General features: G+C 42.5%; 1 protein-coding gene across 2 annotated transcripts; it reads right to left on the bottom strand.

Annotated features, from left to right (window-relative positions):
• Positions 1-1077: 1077 nt before the first annotated feature.
• On the bottom strand, positions 1078-23301 carry DDX3X (DEAD-box helicase 3 X-linked). 2 transcript variants are annotated; one of them, XM_073566037.1, is made up of 19 exons: positions 23011-23301; positions 18897-18954; positions 18764-18814; positions 18398-18469; positions 16409-16522; positions 13328-13454; positions 12335-12493; positions 12142-12241; positions 11218-11353; positions 10212-10297; positions 10023-10121; positions 9789-9949; positions 7087-7231; positions 6842-6986; positions 4774-4955; positions 4578-4695; positions 4299-4452; positions 3950-4071; positions 1078-3630 (listed from the first exon to the last, which is right to left on the bottom strand). In XM_073566037.1, exons 1-19 carry the CDS (start codon positions 23053-23055, stop codon positions 3548-3550), a joined length of 2157 nt encoding a protein of 718 aa, XP_073422138.1. In that variant the 5' UTR covers positions 23056-23301; the 3' UTR covers positions 1078-3547. The 2 variants fall into 2 exon arrangements, with proteins under 2 accessions (XP_073422138.1, XP_073422139.1); XM_073566038.1 differs by lacking the exon at positions 18398-18469 and having other exon boundaries at positions 23011-23300.
• Positions 23302-23529: the final 228 nt, after the last annotated feature.

Here is a 23529-nt window from a genome sequence, read left to right as displayed (position 1 = left end):
GGCTGCAAATTTGGCATCTCCCTTCCCTTCACAGGCACCAGGTGTGAAGTGTCTCCAATTCTGTGTGCTCTCAGGAAGGCACCCTAGGTCTAAAACTGCCTTTTCTCAGGATAACATATGCCATCACCTTTGTGAGACCTTGCGCCTAAGGACAAATACTAGTTAACTGCTGGCAATACATCACATACAAATACATATTTCCACTACAAGTACTGAAGAGAGTCAGCGATCAGTCTGATACTTGTTCACCATGCTCTCTAGGTTGAAGATTGCAGATTATAGTTATTTCCTTTAGGCAGGGAATTTTGAAGTCTACACATTAAAATTCTGACTGCCTGCTAGGTGAAGGTTGCAGCATTTACCATTTTTGTGATCCATCATAAAATTTAGCCTTTAACTACTAATAGTAAAGTCACTAGGTTTTTGATAATCAATCATGGCAGCATAGTGTATCACTTACTGGGCTGCCTGCTGCAGTTTTGACAAATTAGAATTTTCTACTGCAGATCTAAGTTCTCTGAATGCAGAGCTCCATAGAACTCCACCCACACCAATGATTGGCAGCTTTCTGCCTATGCAGTTTATACAGGTAGAAGTCCGTGAAGTCATTAGGAATGCAGGATGATAAAACACTACAGTAAGTAGCCAGTGACCACTGGAATCGGGGTCTCAGTCTCTACATTATGCTGCTCTCAGATCAGGGGGCAAGAACCTATTGACACATTCCATTTAAGCTCGTTTAGTGGAAGTTGAAAGATTGACAGGATAAAGTAATTTTTACAAATTTTGAATGGGGCACCAAACATACTTGCACAATTGTGACCTAGGTGCAAATTTTCTCCATGGCGTTATTTGAATGAACAGATTTATTTTTCTACTTCAGATTAAAGTCTGAATATATACATCCACACAAAAGTACACTTAATGGACAGATATATGCCTCAGCAAATGAACTGCTTTGCTAAACATGTTTGAGACAATTCTTAACTAGTTACAAGTTAGTAAAAAAGGAAAAAAAAAAAAAAGTTTAAGTTTGTATATTTTCTTGTGGCAGTTGTCAAATGAAGCAATGAGACATTTGTTGTTTGCCATTCAACTTTTATTTTAATAAAATCAGTAATGCACAGCACATGCAGTGCCAAGCATCTATACTAGTACAATAAGCAAAATCTAAACTAAAGCAACTTGAGGGTCAATCTTGACATTTAGCAAGTTCAAATCCATTCTTTGCATATAAATGTGTGAACCTTATTCTTGTTAAAAAGGTATTGCCAAAGTTACTTGCTAATATGTAATCATTGAAGACACAAGTCACCAATTTTCAGTATGACAAAGATAAACCACATGTTTGAGGATTGCAATGTGCCAGACATTCACTGAAATTTAAAAAAAAAAAAAAAAAAAAAAATTATATTAAAAAAAAAAAAAAAAAGATAACCACACAACTAAACAAAACTCACGCAACAAACATCTGAGAATCTGGACACTTCACATCAGTGTTTCGAAGTGTTTCATTAATATCTTAAGACAAGTGTATCAAAACCTTGGCATGTTTAAATTTCAAGTTGCCAATTTTATTTTAATTACACCAGAACGTTATGGCTGCTCAGCCAATACTGGGTCTGCTTAATTTGACTTAAGAGTTTAATATGACTTAACATTAAAAGCTCACGCTACCCCGAAATATATAATTTCACGCATACGTTGACATTCAACATTCAAGTGCCAGTGTTTTTGTACTGTCTTTTGGTCAAGTTTCTTTAAGCTTTCAAAGAATCACTTAGGCTTACAAAAATAAATATTTGTCAAAATGTTCAATAAATATTACACAAAACTAGCAGCAAAAAGTATCTAGAAATCCATTGTGTGCAAAATAGTTGCTTCCCCATCTATCACTCCCATGGTCCCAAATAAGTCTCAATCCTTCCCTAGACTCCAAGCAGTGTTTTTGCCATTGCAAAGAGACAAAAATAAGATTTGAGGTTAAGGACACGTACACAAGACTTATATAAAAAATTCTCTGAATGTGCAATAAAAGAAGTTTTGTATAAAGTTATGGGCAAAAATGTACAAGGGCCACCTATATTTTAAATAGCACCATAACAATTACCTCAATACTGTCAAGTGCACCTACAAAAAGACTTGGAGCAAGGCACAAAACACTTGTAAAATCTATTGCACGTTAGATTTTTTTTTTGCCATTCCTATGCCACCAGAGTTGTTGAAATTTAGCTAACTTTACATAGTTAAATTCAAAGTGGCAGAGGTGTAAAAGGTGGGAATTGCTCTTTGGCCAGATTTAGCATTGACATACTAAATACAATGGAAACCTATGCAACTAAAACTGACTAAACTGCACACGTTAGCAGATTTTACACCTTGTGCAGTCATGTACATTTGTTCCACCAAAGATCTTAAAGATTTCAATTTACTCATCTGGAGCCATTTTACAAAGTCTACAGTAAGCCAAGTATGTTTATAACCTCTCAACGCAGCTTGAACAGAGTAATGTGAATCTGCATTAAAATAAAGCCTGCTGCATAATTCTTCCTGTTCATTCCCTCTTGACCAAAAAACATTAACACTAGCATGCGTTATTAGACCAAAATCAGCCAGGCCTGTCACAGAACCACAAACTGTTGTGGTCAGCCATTCTGCCAGTTTTTTTTTTTTTTTTCACGACAGGCTTAAAATTTAATGATGATACCTCCTAAAAACTATTTCAAGTTTCAGATAGTTTAACGTTCCCTGTAATGTTTGGCCCATATCTGGCTAGCTCACGAGTTACTCTTCTGCCTAAACATTGCTAAAGGAATTACTGTATTGCGCCCTCTGAAAAACAATGCCTAACGTGTACGAACATACTCATACACCTATGTGACTGGAATGGCTTATTAAAAAGACTTCAGGTTCTAAGTACCTTTCCAGGATAGAGTGAGCAAATCAGAACTTAACTTCGTACAGTTTGCCACATTAGAAGCCATTCTGATATGCGTTAAGGTTTTGTTGCCTCGAGGAGGCAAACTTAACAGAAACCCCAATGCGGGCTGGCTGCACGAGTTTTTCCCTTGTAATATTAAATGCATGGATGAAACGATTCCTGTTTTGAGTTGTATCACACCTGTGTGCCAAGGTTTGATTTCGCCCAAGTTCAATAAATGTATTTTCTTATAGCAATTTAGATCTTGAGCAATACTGAGCCAACAGGACATCAAAATAAAAAGTTGTCTAAAGTTAAAGGCACAGTACATTAACAAACAAATTTATCCTCAGTCAAAAATAAATGCAGTTGTTGGGAAAGGGGTGGACTTGGAATTAATCCAACACTACAGCAATGAAAATCTTCCAACACCATCAGAGTAGGTCTTTGTTTCCTATTGTGTGTTTTCTTCATGGCCCAGAGCTCCCTTGAAAAGAAAATTCAGTGGAGAATCACAGCTGGTAATGTACAAGTTCTTGAAGCTACACAAGGTATAGTCTGGCTAAAGTTACATGTGGTTTCCATATTAGCTTGTTTGGTTGAGTCATTTTTTTGCTGTAGGGTGATTTAGTTGCCCCACCAGTCAACTTGGGAACTGCCACCATAGTTTCCACCATATCCATCACTGTTATAGAAGCCACCATATCCACCTGTGATCAAAAAAATGCAATGTGTTAGAAGAAAAAGGGTTTTAGTTTACACATTTAAGTGCTGACACACACACACACACCCCCCCATGAAAGCCAGAAGTGCAGTTATTAATCTATTCAGTGACTGCATTGCCACCCCCCTCGACAACTTAATTGAAATACTCTACATACAAATGCATTAAAGTTTATCATTAGGAGATAACAGATTAAGGGAAATAAAAAGCTTCCACACTTTGCATGTCTTGTATTTTAATATACCAGTAAAGCACTGCAGAAAAATGTTGCTGCTATAGTAAAAGATCACTAAATATTAACTTACCGCCTCCAAAACCACGGCTACCACCATGACCACTGCTTCGACCTCCACGACTGCTGCCAAAACCGCTGCTAGCACTGCTACTCTGCCTATAATCTCTGGCACCAAATCCACCGCTAAATCGACTTTAAAGTGGGGGGGGGGGGGGGGGGAGAGAAAAAAAAATAAAATTATATTTAAAACTTCCACCAAAAACAAACTCCTTAAATTTAGATGCCCATGAAACCCATGGTCTGGCAGCCCAAACTTCACAGGGTCCAGTATTTTTTCGTTGCATTCAGGCTAGTTTTTACACTGACCACATTTCATGGACGTCCGAATTAAGCCTAAGATACCACAACAGTCTTTTTACCTCTTTGACCGCCCTCTGCTGCTACTTTTGTGATGCTGCTCGTAGGCCATGTTCTCCAGCCAAGATGGTACCTCTTGTTTTGCTTCTACCAACAGGTCCAGTAAATCCTTAGTTATATTAATATTCTTTTCATTGAAAAAGGATGTTGCTAGACCTATACAACAAAAAAAAAAAAAAAAAAGTGTCAAATGAAGAAGCTAGAGGGATTAGGTGGGGGTAGCTTCAGCAATACTTTTCAAATAAACCTGTGTAGCTAGATTAGAGAACAGTTATACTTACCGAGATTACCAACGCGTCCTGTACGACCTATTCGATGTACATACTCCTCAATGTCACTGGGCAGGTCAAAGTTTATAACATGCTTGACATTTGAAATGTCAAGACCTCTTGCTGCTACCTGTAACAGAAAAACAAGAGTGCTTGCACAAGGCAATGGGACAGAAAGCCATTCTCCTCAAGAAAACAAAACACTTACTGCTGTTGCTACAAGAATTGGGCTTTTTCCAGAGCGGAATTGATGAAGTGCTTCTTCTCGATCTCTTTGAGATCTGTCTCCATGGATGCTTGTACAAGCATATCCTTCATGGTACAGGAAGTCCTCAAGGGCATCTGCACCCTTTTTAGTTTCTACAAACACCAATGTTAATGAATCCTTCCCTGAAAAACAAAGTGATGTGAGAGTGGCCAATGAATCTGACTGTAGACATTAAAGGAGTTGTCTGGGCTTTTCACAATCTCAGTACATATCTGGGCTGCAGAGTTATGACAATAAGTAATTTACTTTGTCACTAGTTTGCACGGTTTTCTAGATATTCTGAACAGAACGTCCAAGGGGGGGTTATGGCATTGAAATGAGAACTAGTCGTAACCTCCTACTCTACTCAACCCCACCCTCCCGTCCACATGAAGCAGCCCTCACAGAGTAACAAATTCTTCCCCTCCAGCAGCCTCAGTGCAGAAAGCTGAGAGCTGCTCCTCCCACAGACACACACTGAACAGTTATCTATGGAAACTGAATCTAGTGAGTGAAAATCGTCCTGTATTCTGGGACACTCCATGATTACAATACATAACTCATTACACATTTGTGTATTTCACATGTGTTTTTAATCCATTTTTTCCTTGCTTAGCATGGTTTGAGAGACCCCACCCCTCTCCTGTGTGAGGTGTACAAAAGAGCTGTCTCAGACCATAAGCCCACACTGTGGAGCAGCCTGTCTGAATCCTGTTCATGTCAAGACACTGTTCAGATGTTCAGGTATTAAATACATTAGATAGGGACTGCTTCGACACGGGTTACCTTGACGTTGGTGAGGCAGCTTGGTATACATTTTTTTGCAAAAAAACGTATTGACTAAAAACCCTGTATTTGTTGTTCAGCACTTGCTGATTACTGCCATATTTTTGGCTGCAGAGAATTTTTGCAAATTTTTGCAAATCTGCCATTCTATGTTCTCTTGTTATATCATAACTCATTATCAGTAATTCCTTCCCTCACTGTCCCAGGCTGCTGGCAGCAGTGAGAACAGACTGTGTGATGGCCAGTGATGGGGGTGTGTAGCTTCTAATCTGCACAGAGGATGGCAGTCACTGATGTAATCTGTTCTGTGACAAAGCCTCTGCTGTGTGAATGAGACAGCTCTGCGTCACTGACTTCTTCACACAGCAGCAGATTTGGTGCAGTGTATGTGTGAAGCTCCACCAAGCTCCAGTGACCAGCACCACCCACTGCCCACTCATTGGCTGGCAGTAAACTGCACCAGCACTCATCTTTATCATTATTCCAGCATTGGAAAGAACACAGCAGTGATCCTGTATTTGTGAATGAAGCAATATATACACATACACCCCCCAACACTTCACACTGTTAACAGTTGCTGACTGGACAGGCTGCTCCCATCAGTATTTGTGCCATTAGAGAGACAGTGCTCACACATACACTGCACCAAATCTGCTCATGTGTGAAGACATCAGTGACAGAAGTCTCATTCACACAGCAGAGGCTTTGTCACAGAACAGATTACATCAGTGACTGCCATCCCCTGTGCAGATTAGAAGCTGCAGACCCCCCCCCCCCCATCACTGGCCATCACACAGTCTGTTCTCACTGCTGCCAGCAGCCTGGGACAGTGAGGGAAGGAATGACTGATAATGAGTTATGTATTGTAATCATGGAGTGGCCCAGAATACAGGACGATTTTCCCTCCTCACTGCTGGAGGGGAAGAATTTGTTACTGTGTGATGAGGGATGCTTCATGTGGACAGGGAGGGCCTGTAGCTATGGAGGGTGGGGGTGTTGCTAAAGAGGGCATGTTTGGAGTAGAGTGGGAGGTTACGACTAGTTCTCATTTCAATGCCATAACACACACCCCCTCCTTGGATGTTCTGTTCAGAATATCTAGAAAACCGTGCAAACTAGTGACAGAAAGTAAGTTACTTATTGTCATAATTCTGCGGCCAAAATATGTATGGAGATTATGTGAAGAGCCCAGACAACCCCTTTAAATAGTACATTTGCTAGAATTTCAGGACTAGTTTATTACCAGTTGCATTAAGAAGATCTAAGAGAAAGGATCGTTTATCCATTTCCTCCACCCAGACCACTTTTTGCGTAATATTTTCAGAAGTGGAGCCTACTCTGCCTACAGCCAAGAAAATATATTCATCCAGGAAGTCTCGTGCAAGAATCTAGAGGAAACAAAAACAAATTTTTTTTTGGAGAAAAAAAAATTCTCGCTTAATTTGTAATTAGAGGTCTGCTTTGATGGATATGTGGTCTTGTCTGTACCTGAATTTCTTTGGGGAAGGTAGCACTGAACATCATGGTCTGTCGAACACCCTTGGGCGGCATGGTGTCTTGCTCAACAATTCGTCGAATTTGGGGTTCAAATCCCATGTCAAGCATTCTATCAGCTTCATCCAACACGAGATATCTACATATAAAAAAAAAAAAAAAAAAAAAAAAAAAACACTTGAAAATGATCTACCAGAATGGGAACAATTGTGCTGTGCCAATTTGGATTTATTTTGTTAATCCATCTATCCCTGGCACAGTATTTATGTATTACGGTCTGTAACCGGCACTTTTTTTTTTTTTTTTTTTTTTTTAAAGGGGGGGGGGGGGGGGCACAAAATACATTTTAAAATCAATAGATCTTAGAATAAAAATAAATTGAATATGTTGAAAGTAATTTCCTGTGCTGAGATATTCTTATACATGTGCCCCCTGCTAGTCCTGTGTAGTCACATTGTCTAACCAACAAGTAAAGTAGCTTTGTAGCGCTATAGCATGCAAATATGAAATGTGGCTTGCATTACTGCACTAGAAAGTATGACAAGATGAAAACTATGCACTAAGTATTCTCAATTTATCACTTTCTAGTGCAATATCGCAATTCACATTTCATTTGTGTGTTATAGCACTACAGAGTGCTACTTTATTTGGTTATATAGAGATGGCTCCTGAACCTGATCTCTGCTTGGAAGGGACAGTCTTGATATTAATCGCTGTCTAACTGTACAGAGACACAGTCTGATCATACCACATCTCCCATGGGCAGGTGAGGAAGAAAAAAAAAAAAAAAAAAAAAAAAAAAAAAAAATAGTCATTAGAGCACAGGATCACAGCTGACTCTTTCTTGGAGGTAAAACATTGCTTAGACAGGTAGTGAAATGTTTAAGTTTCACAGAAAGAATAAGCTGTGATCCCAAGCTGTAATGTCTATACACTCTTGCTTCCTCCCATGCCCAGGTGTGGTATGATCAGACCATGTCCCTTCCCAGTCAGACACAGCCATTACACAGTAAGGCCCCTTTCACATATCCGTGTCTCTGGTACGCGTGGTGACAGTTTTCACATGTACCAGAGACACTGACACAGACCCATTCAAATGAATGGGTCTGTTCACATGTCAGTGTGTTTTCACAGACCGTGTGGTGTAGACATGTCCTTTTTTTAGTCTGCATGGGCGGCAAAACATCCCGCACACATGCACACTGAGAACAAACATTAACGTCATCCGTGTGACATGCATCGGCACCAGGGAAGAAGCGGTACAGTAAGCGCTGTTCCATGGCAAGGTCCTGAGGTGACCGCAGTTCAGGCCGGCTGGGAACCTGGATGTCACCGCTGGTCAATGATGCTGCGCTCACAGCATCTCATTCACCAGCTATTCTCAGCTGGGACCGTCGCAGCTTGGCACCGTCCAGGTTGAAAACTATTTAGCCCCCAGATATGAATTACGGCATGGGACAGGTATAGAATTTTCATTTATTTTTTTTTTATTACAGGAGATCGAGGTCTTTGGTGAATTAGGCAAGGTCGCAAGTATGGTTTAATTGAGATTAAAGGAGTCTGTCATTCATTCATTCAATTAAAGGACTTTATTCTGGCTGTGTCTTTATCTACCATATAACTATAGGATTAGTAATGGAGGTGTCTTAGACACCTCTCAATTACTAAGCAGTGGGCTTGATGTCACCTGACAATACAACGGTAACATCAACCCCACAAATATTATGCCACCACTGTAGGGCAAGTGGGAAAAGTCAGGCAAAGCGCCAGAATTGGATGCGCCTTTTCTGGCGGCTGTGGGCAGCAGTTTTCAGGCTGGGGGGGGTAGCAATATCCAAGACCCCTTACCAGCCTGAGCACACCAGCCCCAGCTGTGAGCTTTAGCAAGGCCGATTGTCAAAAATAGGGGGGACCCCAAGCAGTTTAAATTTTAATTAGAACAGTGTGGGGACACCTCCTATTCTTGATAACCAACCTCACTGAAGCAGACAGCTGAGGGTTAAGAGATGCAGACTCTGCATGGAAAAGTCCGAAACGTGTGCACATACCCTAATGGTCCCAAAAGCCCCCACCTGCTGTCATTGTTCTGACTTTAATATAACTCCTCATTCTCTTCTGTTCGGGCCGATCGCCGGTAGATCAGGTGAGAATGATGAGAGCAGTCTTTCGCACCCAGGGAACAGCGCTTACTGTAGTGCTTCTTCCCCGGCGGCCATCCGTGTGGTACTGACGCAGAACACTGATGCCACACAGACATCTTCGTTACCGGTTATTCTGGTACTGGAAATAAACGGACGTGTGAACCTGGCCTAAAAGGCATATTTTTAAGATTTTCAGCAAAGGAATTTTTTTTTATACATCCAACTGTGGAATTTAAATTTTATTCCAAGATAAATTAATTAAAATGCACTAGGCTCGTGTGAAAACCCCCTTTAACACTAAAATGACAATGCACTGACAGCTGTGGCATAAAGGAAGGTGAACTGTTGGGATAGAAGTACTGCAACTAACAGCTGCAGTTGGGACCAGTTAGCTCTATAACACGGCTGGCTCTTGTATGGAGATCAGCATTTCAGTTGACTCCATACATGCACATTATTTGCATGTAGCCAAGAGGTTCTCTGTAGACAGCAATAGTCAAGTCAATCAGCAGAAGAGCAACAAGGAGAATGCATTACAAAGAAATACTGACATACTTGCAACAGTCCAGGCCAATCTTTCCACGTTCCATCATATCAACTAGACGACCTGGTGTGGCTACAAGCAGGTGGCAACCTCGTTCCAGGTCCCTAATTTGCTGGCCAATGTCAGCTCCACCATAAACAACACATGGTCGTACTCTGGACCTATAGGCAAACTAGGAGGGAAGTAAATGAATGGTTGAAATAATGAAGACAGAAAGAGGAAGGAGACGTAGATAATGAGCATACCTTTCTGGCTTCTTCATAGATTTGTACAGCCAGTTCTCTAGTTGGAGCCAATACAAGTGACAATGGAAACTGTTTGCGCCTTCCATATCTCCCATTATCCTATAAAAACAAATACAATTAGCAAAACAATATTTAAACATTAAACACATAGGTGGGATTTCAATCCAACGCAGAAACAATTACATTTACCTTTAAGTGTTTCATGGCTTCACCAGGACCATCGGCATATATCTGACTTAAGATAGGGAGCAAAAAAGCTGCAGTTTTGCCAGAACCTGAAAGATTTCCAAGATAAGGCCATGTTCACACATTCAGTATTTGTTCAGAATGTCACATCAGTATTTGTGAGCCTAAGGGTATGTGCACACGTTGCGGATTCGCAGCAGTTTTCCAAGGGATGTACAGTACCATGTTATCCTATGGAAAAGAAACCGCTGTGCACATGCAGTGGAAAAATCCATGCAGAAACGCAGCGATTTTTTGCAGCATGTCAATTCTTTATGCGGATTACGCAGCCTTTTTACACCTATTCCATTACAAGAATCCGCAGGTGATAAAAACGCAGGCGAAATCCACACTATAAACCGCAGGTAAAAGGCAGGCATTTTGACCTGCGGATTCAGCAAAATCCGTGCGGAAAAATCCGCAACGTGTGCACATACCCAAAACCAGGCGAAGAACAGTCAGAGGAAGAGTATAACTGAAGCACATACACCACTTCTGTATTTCTCCCCCACTCCTGGTTTTGGCTTACAAATACCAATTTAAAAAACACTGACCAAATACTGAACATAGCCGAAGTTAGAGTGTACACATCTTTAGCACAAAAATGCAAGAATTCTGATAATATCCACAAACATATGGCTGGATTCTCACATGTCATTCTGTTACTCTATTTACCAGGTTAAAAAAAATTGCCAGATGTTACTAGGGGCCATAGCAAAATACTGAACATTACATATGAAGAGTATTGGCACAAGTAGCACTTCAAAATACACAGCTTGGAGTCTTTCAAATTAATTTCTCTGGAGGCTTGAAAGACAAACCTATGCGCAAAAGATTTCAAACATAACACGTGCCATTTATTTGAAGTGAAACCAGTGTGAAAGTCTAAATTTCACATATTCAACGATTGCCTACATATCAGCAAATACAGGGTGCTGCTGTATTCTTTTGACTGTATGCTGAAGCTTACCTGTCTGTGCACAGGCCATCAAATCTCGTTTCTCTATGATAATTGGAATTGCATGCTTTTGCACTGGGGTGGGCCGTGTGTAACGTGTGAGCTGAATATTTCCCATAATTATTTCTCCCATGTTGACATCATGGAACTGCATTACAAATAGAAAGGGAAAAAGAAAAGAATGACCATTTTCCCTTTGTCCTAGAGTAAGAGTTATATAATGCTTATATAAAAAGCATCTATAGAACAGGTGATAACACTGGCTGGAGGCCACAGAACTTTTAACCTCCTGTAAAGCATTAGAGTGCAACACTACAATAATGGCTGCCTCCTGATGAAGTACTAAGACGAAACGTGTTCCAATCCAGTGGGGACGCTTTTACAATTTAATTTCATGTTAGTAACGCTGTCATGATGCTATCTGTTTGGCCAAATTGTGGATAAAGTGTTACCCCGTGTACTATTGCCTCTGCAGATTTGACAAAGCATAGTAAAGTGCTTATGTTGTACCGTTTAGCGTCCCCATTAGTGTGTGTTTTGAGTATTTTTGATTTAAATATATCAAATTTAATAAAAATATTTTGAACGGGTTTGTACGCTCTTTGGTTATTTATCAGTTTTTTGTGCACAGTAATAATGGGTGCCTGCAGTCACAAGGCGGTACTTAAACTATTGCAAACTTATACATTCCACTTAATTGAAATGCAGCAAGCTCCAATGAGACAGTAACAATGTTATTACTCTGCTTTATAAGTAACGGCACTTCAGATCACCTGCGTTGACAAAGATTTGTCTATTTTATAGCCATTAAATAGATTTAACCAGCATGAAATGTACAAGAAAATTAAAAAGGATGTGCAGGAGGCAATGGGTTGGGGTTAGAGGAAATGGTCACACGACGAATTATCCTAATGTCTGTTGCACACAAATACATACGCTTTCAATATGTGGAGGACAGTTCGTGCCTGTAGCTTCAACTGGAATGTCATCATACTTCTCAAAGTTTATGCCAGTATTGCTTCCAGAAAACAGCTCCCTAAGGGAAGAAATGAACGAATTTTTTTTTTTTATTTATTTATTTTTTTTTTTTTTTTTGGGGGGGGGGGGTAAAGCCATGTACATTACTCACTGTTCTATGCGATCATTTGGGGCAAGAGGCTTTGACCAGTCATCTTCATCATTTCGCTCATCGGTCCAACGGCTGCTGCCTCGGTCAAATCTACCAAAGCCACCCTTTTCACTACGATTTCCCATGCCATCATAGCCATCCGTACGGCGATCATCAGATCTATAGGCAAGTGCGCACACAAAAAAAAAAAAAAAAGTTTGCATCCCTTCAAAGGAACTTTTTTCAACATGGTTTACAAATGTTGAAAACTGCATAATTTATAAGAAAAAAAAAAACAAGTGTCAGGATAGACTGAAGGTATAGTATTTAGTTAGAACTAGTTAGTTACAGTTGTGGAGCAAGTGGCAGGCCTCTCCTTCATACACTGCAGACTGACATTCTGTGGTGTAGTGAAAGCTTACCTGAGGCGCAATAGGTCATCTACCAGTTTAGACTCTGGTTGCCAGGGTGTGAACGCACAGGACTACCCCTCAGGTTTATTTGGTGTGGAAAGTGATCTCACCTTACTTATGTGCACAAAACACAAGGCATTTAACAACCATGTAATTTAGTCCCCTCCCCTTACCAAACATTAAAAGAAATTATTAAATTGCAACACACATACAAAAGATTCCCTAAACAAAAAACTGCTTAGATGAGGAAAAATTAACTTCCCCTAGGGTAAACCTATTCATGGCATTTGTTTCACAATTACTACTTGCATTTTGGGTTTTCAGAACCACCTATCATACACTACTGACATACATCCCTGAAAAGCCCTAATTTTACACAGGTCATTCACACAAAGTATGTGGCAGCACACTTCTTTAAACTATGCAAACATGGAATACTAAATGTTGCAGCACTAGTAAGTAGAACTTGGAATCCCAGTCATCACAATCATACACTAGGTTGCGTACTGATTGGGGAGTAGCAGTAGTATTTGGGGTATTATGCATTACAGCCACTCAAACCAAGCAAGAATAACTGCATGCAACACAGCACAGAACTTACCTCCGTGCCCCACTGCCCCTGTCATTAAATAAACTTGGTCTGCCACGGTCACTTCGTGACCCGAAACTGCTGTAAGCATCTTTGTCTCTGCCAGCAGTCCACCCAGAGTTATCTCGGTCATAAAATCCTAAGAAGGAAAAGATACACAACTGAGAAACAAAGCATATGACAAGCAATAAGGGATTCCTACCACATAACGTGAAGCATATGAAAGTTGACATAAGTATCAGATAATCGGGCATTTTGAAGTCCACTTATAAAACAATTAGGCAGCTGTGCCATCACTGTCCATTTTGACTGGGTTTGTACACCTGGACAAGTTAACCCCTTTATGACCGGATGTATATTCAGTTTTGAGTTTTTGTTTTTTGCTCCCCTTCTTCCCAGAGCCATAACTTTAATTTTTTGGTTAATATGGCCATGTGAGGGCCTGTTTTTTTGTTGTACAAGTTGTACTTTTGATCAACACCATTGGTTTTAACATGTTGTGTACTGGAAAAGGGAAAAAAAATTCCAAGTGAGTTGATATTGCAAAAAAGTGCAATCCCCCAGTTTGTTTTGTTTTTACTAGGTTCACTAAATGCTAAACTGACCTGCCAATATGATTCGAAGTCATTACAAGTTCATACACACCACATATGTCTAGGCTCCTTTTACCCGAGTGCTGAAAAAAAATTCCAAACTTTGTAAAAAAAAACAAAAAAAAAAAAAACACCAAGCAGAGCACCACATGAAGACCCCCCCCATATCATTAACTAAAAACTGATTTAATCAACCAAGGTATCATTTTAATTGGTCTAATGGGGCCGACCTGGCACTGCCTGTAGGTTACACAATCCTGCTGACAGGTTCCCTTCAAACCCTTCCAACGTTGGGCATAATAGTACGCCCACATCGGACTCCCTCCCTTTGATGTGGGCTCCGGCGGTGAGCCCATATCTTTCTTGTCATATGTCAGCCGTTTTGAACAGCTGACATGTGCCCAGAACGTCGGCGGGTGGAATCGCGATCCACCTGCGGCTATTAACCCATTAAATTATGCTGTCAAACGCTGGCAGCGGCATTTAACATGTACAGTGCCTACAAGTAGTATTCAACCCCCTGCAGATTTACACATTCGGAATTAACTTGGCATTGTGACATTTGGACTGTAGATCAGCCTGGAAGTGTGAAATGCACTGCAGCAAAAAAGATTATTTCTTTGCTTAATTTTTTTTTTTTAAATTGTGAAAAGTTTATTCAGAGGGTCATTTATTATTCAACCCCTCAAACCACCAGAATTCTATTTGGTTCCCCTAAAGTATTAAGTATTTCAGGCACAAAGAACAATGAGCTTCACATGTTTGGATTAATTATCTCTTTTTCCAGCCTTTTCTGACTATTTAAGACCCTCCCCAAACTTGTGAACAGCACTCATACATGGTCAACATGGGAAAGACAAAGGAGCATTCCAAGGCCATCAGAGACAAGATTGTGGAGGGTCACAGGCTGGGCAAGGGGTACAAAACCCTTTCCAAGGAGTTGGGCCTACCTGTCTCCACTGTTGGGAGCATCATCCGGAAGTGGAAGGCTTATGGAACTGTTAGCCTTCCACGGCCTGGACAGCCTTTGAAAGTTTCCTCACGTGCCGAGGCCAGGCTTGTCCGAAGAGTCAAGGCTAACCCAAGGACAACAAGGAAGGAGCTCCGGGAAGATCTCATGGCAGTGGGGACATTGGTTTCAGTCAACACCATAAGTAACGTACTCCACCGCAATGGTCTCCGTTCCAGACGAGCCCGTAAGGTACCTTTACTTTCAAAGCGTCATGTCAAGGCTCGTCTACAGTTTGCTCATGATCACTTGGAGGACTCGGAGACAGACTGGTTCAAGGTTCTCTGGTCTGATGAGACCAAGATCTTTGGTGCCAACCACACACGTGACGTTTGGAGACTGAATGGCACTGCATACGACCCCAAGAATACCATCCCTACAGTCAAGCATGGTGGTGGCAGCATCATGCTGTGGGGCTGTTTCTCAGCCAAGGGGCCTGGCCATCTGGTCCGCATCCATGGGAAGATGGATAGCACGGCCTACCTGGAGATTTTGGCCAAGAACCTCCGCTCCTCCATCAAGGATCTTAAGATGGGTCGTCATTTCATCTTCCAACAAGACAACGACCCAAAGCACACAGCCAAGAAAACCAAGGCCTGGTTCAAGAGGCAAAAAATCAAGGTGTTGGAGTGGCCTAGTCAGTCTCCTGACCTTAACCCAATTGAAAACTTGTGGAAGGAGCTCAAGATTAAAGTCCACATGAGACACCCAAAGAACCTAGATAACTTGGAGAAGATCTGCATGGAGGAGTGGGCCAAGATAACTCCAGAGACCTGTGCCGGCCTGATCAGGTCTTATAAAAGATGATTATTAGCTGTAATTGCAAACAAGGGTTATCCCACAAAATATTAAACCTAGGGGTTGAATACACACTTGTATGTTTAAAATTTATTAAAATTTAACTGAGCAACATAACTTTTTGGTTTGTAAGATTTATGCATCTGTTAATAAATCCTGCTCTTGTGTGAAGTTTGAAGGCTCTAACTTATTTGCATCTTATCAAACCTGCTAAATCTGCAGGGGGTTCAATACTACTTGTAGGCACTGTATAATTGCGCCAGAATTCTGCCCATCGTTGACCCCCCATCACTGATGGGTTGGCATGACAACCAGAGATCTCCTGGAGACCTCTATGGTTGTCACTGCAGGCTTGCTGTGAAGACTGACTGGTAGACAAGTGACTACATGAGGCGAATCACACAGCAACAATGGCATTGCACTGGGTCTACAAATCAGAACCAATGCTGGGAATTCTCACAAGTAGAGGCAATTTGCAGTTTACAATGGCAGCTGGACAGGATACTGTGAAGTGCTTTGCTGATCTCTATTAAATCACCCTTACATAAATTGACCAATAAAGCACTTATTAAAATAAACCCAAAGAGTACAATGAAAGCCACATAAGAAATCTCTGCAGTGCAAACATTGTGTTTCGTGAACATGGAAGGCAATGTGGGGCTGTTAATTGGATATAATCACAGGACTAGTTACCTCTATCAGTGCGACCAGAGCCTCTATTTGCATATCCGTTCATTCGACTATCACGGTCATCGTTAGTCCCATTCACATAGCCATTTCCGCCACGACTAGAGTCCCATCCTGCATCTTGTGGAGTGAAGAAAGTCATTTACAATAGTGTTGATAGAAAAGCGCCCATCGGTGGCAAATTGTATTCACAGAAACCGTACTTTGCGGACAATCACCCAAACCAACCATTTAATACTAGTGTCTAAAAGCAAGCTAAAGCAAGCTGACATACCCCAGTGTAATGCATGTTACATGCACATTAGTGAATTACTTTAGAGCTGCCAGATTCCCACAAGTGAAGTAGAGTTCATTACACCAATCATGTAATGCCAAGAACAGAGATCACAATTTAGGCAATCTAAGTCTTATCAAACAAGCCTGCATTGGAGTCTGTTTAATGAGAAATTTAACCTTCGGACTATGGGCAAGGCCAATATACAATTTTACCAGATAGTTGCGATATTTACAATTAACATATTTGCAGGAAAATTGTAGAATGTACTCACAAAAAATGGCAAGAGTAATTAATCAATTTAAAGGGAACCTGAAAGCTGCTGCCATTCAGCCCTAAAATCAACACAACTGTATTGTAGATTGTTTTTTTACATTTTAATAAGTCCCTTGTTGTTTAGTGATTGCTAAGTAAATGTAAAGTTAACTTTAAACCCTGCAAAATGTAAAATAGTGAGGAACTAGTCGGAGGCAAGGAGAGGTAGGGGTTGAAAGTTTCCACAGAATAATCCTCCCTCTCGTTGTCATTCATTCCTACAGGAGCACGCTTAGACATTACCACTGGCTTGTTGGAAATCACATGGCTGGCAGAGTCCTGCATCCCTGGGGCCCTCTCTGGACAAATGCAGTGCACCGGATGAAGCCGGGGAACTTACACCCAACTTCATTGCGAATTCCCAGAAGCAAAACATTGCATGCATAAGATTTGCAAGGAGCTAGAGGGAACATCTCTCTTGCAAATTATGATGTATTAGTCCAGGCAAATCAATGCCATCCAGCCCCTTTCACCCAACTAATCACTCACTGATTTATGTAGCACAAGGTTTATAAAAAAAAAAAAAAAAAAAAAAAAAAAAAAAAATATATATATATAAGTGTTCAGCTCTGATAAAATAATAAAGACTATACTCACCTGCCATGCCAGTACCGGTCCAGCAGTGTTGGCACTTGCTATCCTCGGGGCTGTGACACGGGACGCCGACACACAATCAGTGCTGGAGTAACTGTCTCCACCTTCAGACAAACTGAACATGAAGAGGAAGCCAGAGATCAGCTGTAGCACAGACTTCCTTTTCAAGTTCAGTTTGTCAGTAGGTGGAGACTGATGCCAGCGCTGATTATGAGTCAGGCATCACTCCACAGCATCTCACAGCTCCAGGACCGCAAGCGCAGACACCACAGAACTGCGCCGGCATGGAAAGGGAGTACAGACTTTATTGGGGCATGACAATTAGTTTAAGGTGTTATCCACGTAGTGGACACTCTTCAATAAAAATAACTTCATAACTTATTTAGCAATCGCCAAGTGAAAAAACAAAAATAAAAAGGGGCTTATTAGAATGAAAGAAAACTGTGCAATATAGTCATGGTGGCAGTTTAGGGGGGCAATAGCAGCTGTCAGGTTCCCTTTAAAAACAGATATTTGGTCACAGTGGCCCTGCGTGGGACTCAACTACTAGGCCTCATTCACAATAGCATTTTACGGTGATGTAAACTGCTATGGAGAATAGCAGTAACAGAGCAAATGCAGGCTATAAAAAGGTATAAACTAACAATTATTTGGGCTACAAAGCCATGTGGAATTGTTACTGTATCTTAGGAGTGTGCAGAAGACCGTAATTTAATTAGGATTCCACTGCAATTCACAGGCAGCTCAATGGCTAGCTTATGCAGTCAAAGCTATTGTGCAGCCAACACACCAAGACAGGTAACCAACCGTACCATTCCTTTGGGACCACCAATCACCGTAGCCCTTATACACATCTACAGCTGGATACTGACACCTTGGGTAACCTACATGATAATACAGCTTTCAGAACACATTCTACAACCCATTTAGAATTTATAGAAAAGCTAAATAAGAGGTGAAAGTGTAAGTTTTGTGTCTGAAACTGACTATTGAAACCCTGGGAGGTTATTCTGAGGATGTTAAAATAATCTATTACAGATCGCTGACACTGGTGCTTATAGGGGGAGACAAGTGTGTGCAAAATACATAAAGGGAATCTGCGTTGACATTTTAGTTACTTTATATGTTAGATGAGTTTTTTCTGCACTTTAACATGAACTGCAGCTACCATCACTTACCATGTCTTGAAGCTTCTTTGTTTCTTAGGTGAGGAGGAATATAACGACCTTCTATGGTTAAAAAGGTAGAAAAATGTTAATAAAAAAACACCTACACATGCTTTGCACATGAACGAAAAGCAAGTATACTTACTAGTTGATGAGCCACCACCACTTTGAGAGTCAGCTGAATTCAAGTCTAGCCCAGCAAACTGATAAAAAGAAAGAATTAGTTACTTGACTATATTATCAGAAATAAAGCCTTATAAAGAAGCCCCTCAAGAGTTTACTTTTAGACCATCATACATGCAGTGCATCCAGATCTGTGCGAAAGTACTATATCCCCAATCTGGTATATGTATTGCAGTACACACAAACAGGACATCTTCTGGCTACACATGGTACAGCAGCCAAGGAAACCAGCAAGACTAAAGTCAGTGGAGAAGTGCCAACAAAAGATGCTTTAGTGAGGTTGCCATCTTGCCAAATGCTATGGAAATTCAACAGCAAGTTACATTCTGTGGGCGGAGTAACCGGATCTCGTCACAAAGAAAAAAAAAAGTTAAATATCCACCAGCGCCCATCATGTACTGCCCAGAACAGCACACAGCTCAATTAAAATATTATTCCTACAAATCGGCAAAGGCATTATACAAGATTTCATATAGCAGTCTGCATACCAGAACACAACCTGAACGCATAGGCTGAAATGACCACAATGAGTGAGGGGCAGGATTAACCCAGAAGACAAACCTTCCTGATATCCAAATTAGTAATCTGCCTAAAGAAATGGAGTGGTAGACTACATCCAGCATGTGTAAAACCAAGAAACAAGAACTAATCCATGTCAGACTGCTTAGGATCTGTCACCAAATAATACAATACAAGCAACATACATTATTACATAGATCTGACAACTGGAGTACTTTCAAAATCCCTGTTGGAATACCGGCATTACACTCTTGCAAAGTGAGAACATTCATTTCACCAGGTCTAATCTATATATGTTTAATAATATAAGTAGTTTGCATGGTAAGGTTGTAATTAAAGAGAATGTGTCACAGGACTTCACAAGTTTCTGTTAGAGGCTCTAATTAAAGGTGTATTCTCAGCTAAGAAATTATGGCATAATCAGAGGATATGCCAAGAATGTAACCGACCAGGACTCCAGCTTTGGGACCTCATTTATCTCAAAGATGGGGAATCACCCCTCCATTTACTGAGGCTACAAGACAAAAGGTGGAGTGCATGGGGTCCCTTATCGATCATGCATATGCCATAAGTGTCTGGAATAAGGGCTACTGCTCCTTCAAAGGGAATCAGTCAGGTCCCATAATAGATCAAACCTGTCCAAATTCTGTATTCTGATGGACCTGTCACTAGTAAAAAAGTAAACAGTATGTAAGGCTGTGTGCACACGCTGCGGATTTTGCTGCGGTTCCGCAGCGGTTTTGGCCGCTGCGGACCCGCAGCAGTTTCTGCTGCGGTGTACAGTACAATGATTCCCTATGGGAATCAAAAACCGCAGTGCAGACGGTGCGGAATTTTCCGTGCGGATTATCTGCGGTTTTCAATCCGCAGAAAGAATTGACAAGTCAATTCTTTCTGCGGATTCTCCTGCGGTTTGCCATCTCCTCCATTGAGGAGATGAAAAACCGCAGGGCAAAACCGCAGAGCAATCCGCAGGTAAAACCGCAGGTATTTTGACCTGCGGTTTCACCTGCGGATTCACCAAAATCCGCAGCGTGTGCACACAGCCTAATAGTTCCTGAGCTCCCTTGATTTTGCCACTCACTTCTGTGATGAGTCATCCACTGCAGAGATTCTCACTTTAGTTGCTTTTGGAGTGCAGCATGTGAAATATCTGCTCTAAAGGTACTGTCACACTTAGCGATGTACCAGCGATCCCGACCAGCATCGCTGGTACATCGCTAAGTAGTCGCTAGTGAGCTGCCACATAGGCAGATCTCACTAGCGACATCGCTGGGGACGGGGGGGGGGTCGCTACTTACCTGTCACACCAGGCGATCCTGCGTCCTCCTGCCCGGCTCCACGCGTCGCTCGTCCTCACAGCAGGAAGCTGACGACGAGAAACAGTCCTGAACGTTCTCGCGCGATCAGCGATAACCAGCGGGGGAGCCGGTCGTAGGTAAGTATCAGACACAGCGATATCGCTAGCAATATCGCTATAACGTCACTAGTGCTAGCGATCTCTTAGTGTGACATGCCCTTAAGGCTGTGTGCACACGATGCAGATTTGCAGCGGATCCGCAGCGGATTTTACTGCGCAGAAACGCTGCATATCCGCATCGTGATGTACAGTAGCCTTAAAATCAATTAAAGAAAAAAACCGCTGTGCAGACGCTGCAGATTTTTCCGCCCGGTTTTCCTGCGGTACAAAACCCGCAGCATGTTACTTTTGTGCGGTTTTCCATCTCCCCTGTCACCAAATCCGCAGGGGGAAGACCGCAGTGGAAAACCGCAGGAAAAAACGCAGGTCATTTGACCTGCGGATTTCTTCCATTCTGCGCGGAAAAATCCGCAGGGCTAAAAAGTCCGTCTGCACTCAGCCTAAGTGTTTCCTCAGTCTTCTCTGGGGGTGGGCTGAACTTTCACCACCCCCCAGCTAGTCAGAATCTGCTAGGTCAGGATTGCCAGTCTGGGAGGAGTCAATGTTCACACCCCCAAAGACTCAAAGCAGAGATTTCACATACTGTGCTCCAAAAGCAATAAATATCTCTAATGGATTTACACAGCCAGGAACAAAAAGCAGCGGCAGAATCAGAGAAGATCTGGAATTGTAACAGAAGGTATTTAACTCAATTGTTTGAGCAAGTGACAAGTCATTTATGGGTCTAAGTAACACTATCATGTAAAAATAAAGTTTCAATCTGTACAGTTGCAGCTTCCATTTAGGCAGGACTAGTCGGCTAAGCACCCTTTCCCTTAGGCTAGTCCTGTCTCAGATCTTCTAATCAGTAGAGTTGAGCGAATTTGATCGGGTCCCTTAGCCATAGCGCTTACCAAAGCTGCAGAGGGAACCCGGATAAGAGGAGCACGCCCGGCTGATCAGCTATCCGGCCCCGCAGCTGCATGTGTTGTGACAATGACAGCCGTGACACATGCAGCTGCGGCGCCGGACAACTGATGAGCCGGCGCGCTCCATGTATCATGAGTGCTATAGCATGCCAAATAAGCAGGGACCCGATCAAATTCGCTCAACTCTACTAATCACGCCTCGCTGGGAGTGATTGGCACACTCAATATTGTACATTTATATTATAGTAATGCACATGAGTAAGATTTCCAGTAGTCATGCCCAGGGAGGCGTAATTAAAAGCTTCAAGGAAGAGCTGGGGGAAAAAAAAAACACTTGCTTAGTCCTGCCTCATTTACACATGCAACGCTGCAAATTAAAACACAGTATTACTATTTCACTTCAACTTCCTAAGAAGATGGGGCATACGTATCGCTATGGTCCTGGTTTAGCAGTTATCGAGCCTGAAAGGTTCCCTCTATAAAAGGGAAAGGGACCAGAGTTTAGAGTTCGGCCCAACAAGCACCATAAAGAGTCTGTAGCTCCGGTAATTCGCCATTCATCACAGAATGTACAGGTCATGTTAGGGGATCACTTTATTCCACCTCATCGTCATCTATACTCCTCTGCTGCCAACTATCCGTGGCCCATTACATTAAGGATACTTTGTGTTGGCATGTGATGGAGCAGTGGAAAACTAGGTCAGCCAATCCACAGGAATCCACGGGGAACTAGGACTGTCAGGCCGGTGCCATGTAAGGGCAGGATCGCCCCCCGAGCCACGTGTTCAGGGGCTGCTCACAGGGGCCTGTAGGCCTCGTCCAGGACCGCGCAGCACAGCCGCCGCTGCGTGTCTTCCCCCTCCCCCATTGTTCTCACAAAGGCCGCCATTGTGAGGATGCGACACGCAGGCCTGACTCCAGCACAGCCCGAGATCCCGGGGACACGAGAGAGGAAACCGGATGAGGGAGAAGGGAGTGGCCGGCACAGAGATTCCGGGTGTGCGTCATCACCCCAGAGTCCGCGGCCCTCACACCCGGCCCTGATGACGCACCCGGAGCGCAGCGCTCACCCCCTCATACACCGCGAGGAATGGCCCGGGCGCCGATTCCCCCCCGGTGTCCCCTCACAGGAGCGGGGCGGCCGCGCGTTATGTAAGTGCGCACTCAGGCTCCGGCCCCGCACTAGGCCGCCATTGTCTGCCCGCCGCGCTTCCCTCACACGAGCTTACCTGCTGGTCTAGACCGTGAACATTTTCGACGGCCACATGACTCATAACTAAACGATAGGAAGGCCGGGGTCCCTCAAGCAGGAAATGTGTCGGTGTTTGCGGACAGGATGGTGACGGACACAGCGGCCTCCTCACAATTCTCGAACTCGGTGACGTGTGCGAGTAACAAAAAAAAACTTCTAAAAAAAAAAATTAACTATTTGTCGCTAGTACTTCACTCTACGGCTGATTACTGGCGAAGCGAACAGTGTGAGTAGCTGCTCCCAACTGATCGCTCGTCCGACACGGGCCGACCTCTTAAATAAAGACGACGTACAAATGACGTCAATACGTATGTGGCGTGCAAGGGAGGAGGGGTTGGAGAGGCGCGCTCCCGAGTGAGGGCAGAGGCTGTCCTCTTGCGAGAAGAGCTTGTCTCCGGGCAGCCTACACGCACGTGCGCCTATCACAGGCAGGGATGAGGCCTCACGAAGTATCGCGAGACTACCACTTGGCTCCGTGGTGTGCGTATGCAGGTGT

This window comes from Dendrobates tinctorius, unplaced genomic scaffold, assembly GCF_039654945.1.
Source record: "Dendrobates tinctorius isolate UK_male_01 unplaced genomic scaffold, ASM3965494v1 ptg000016l, whole genome shotgun sequence".
NCBI lineage: Eukaryota > Metazoa > Chordata > Amphibia > Anura > Dendrobatidae > Dendrobates > Dendrobates tinctorius.
The sequence above is the reverse complement of the archived record's forward strand: the minus strand, read 5'-3'. Positions and strand labels throughout refer to the sequence as shown.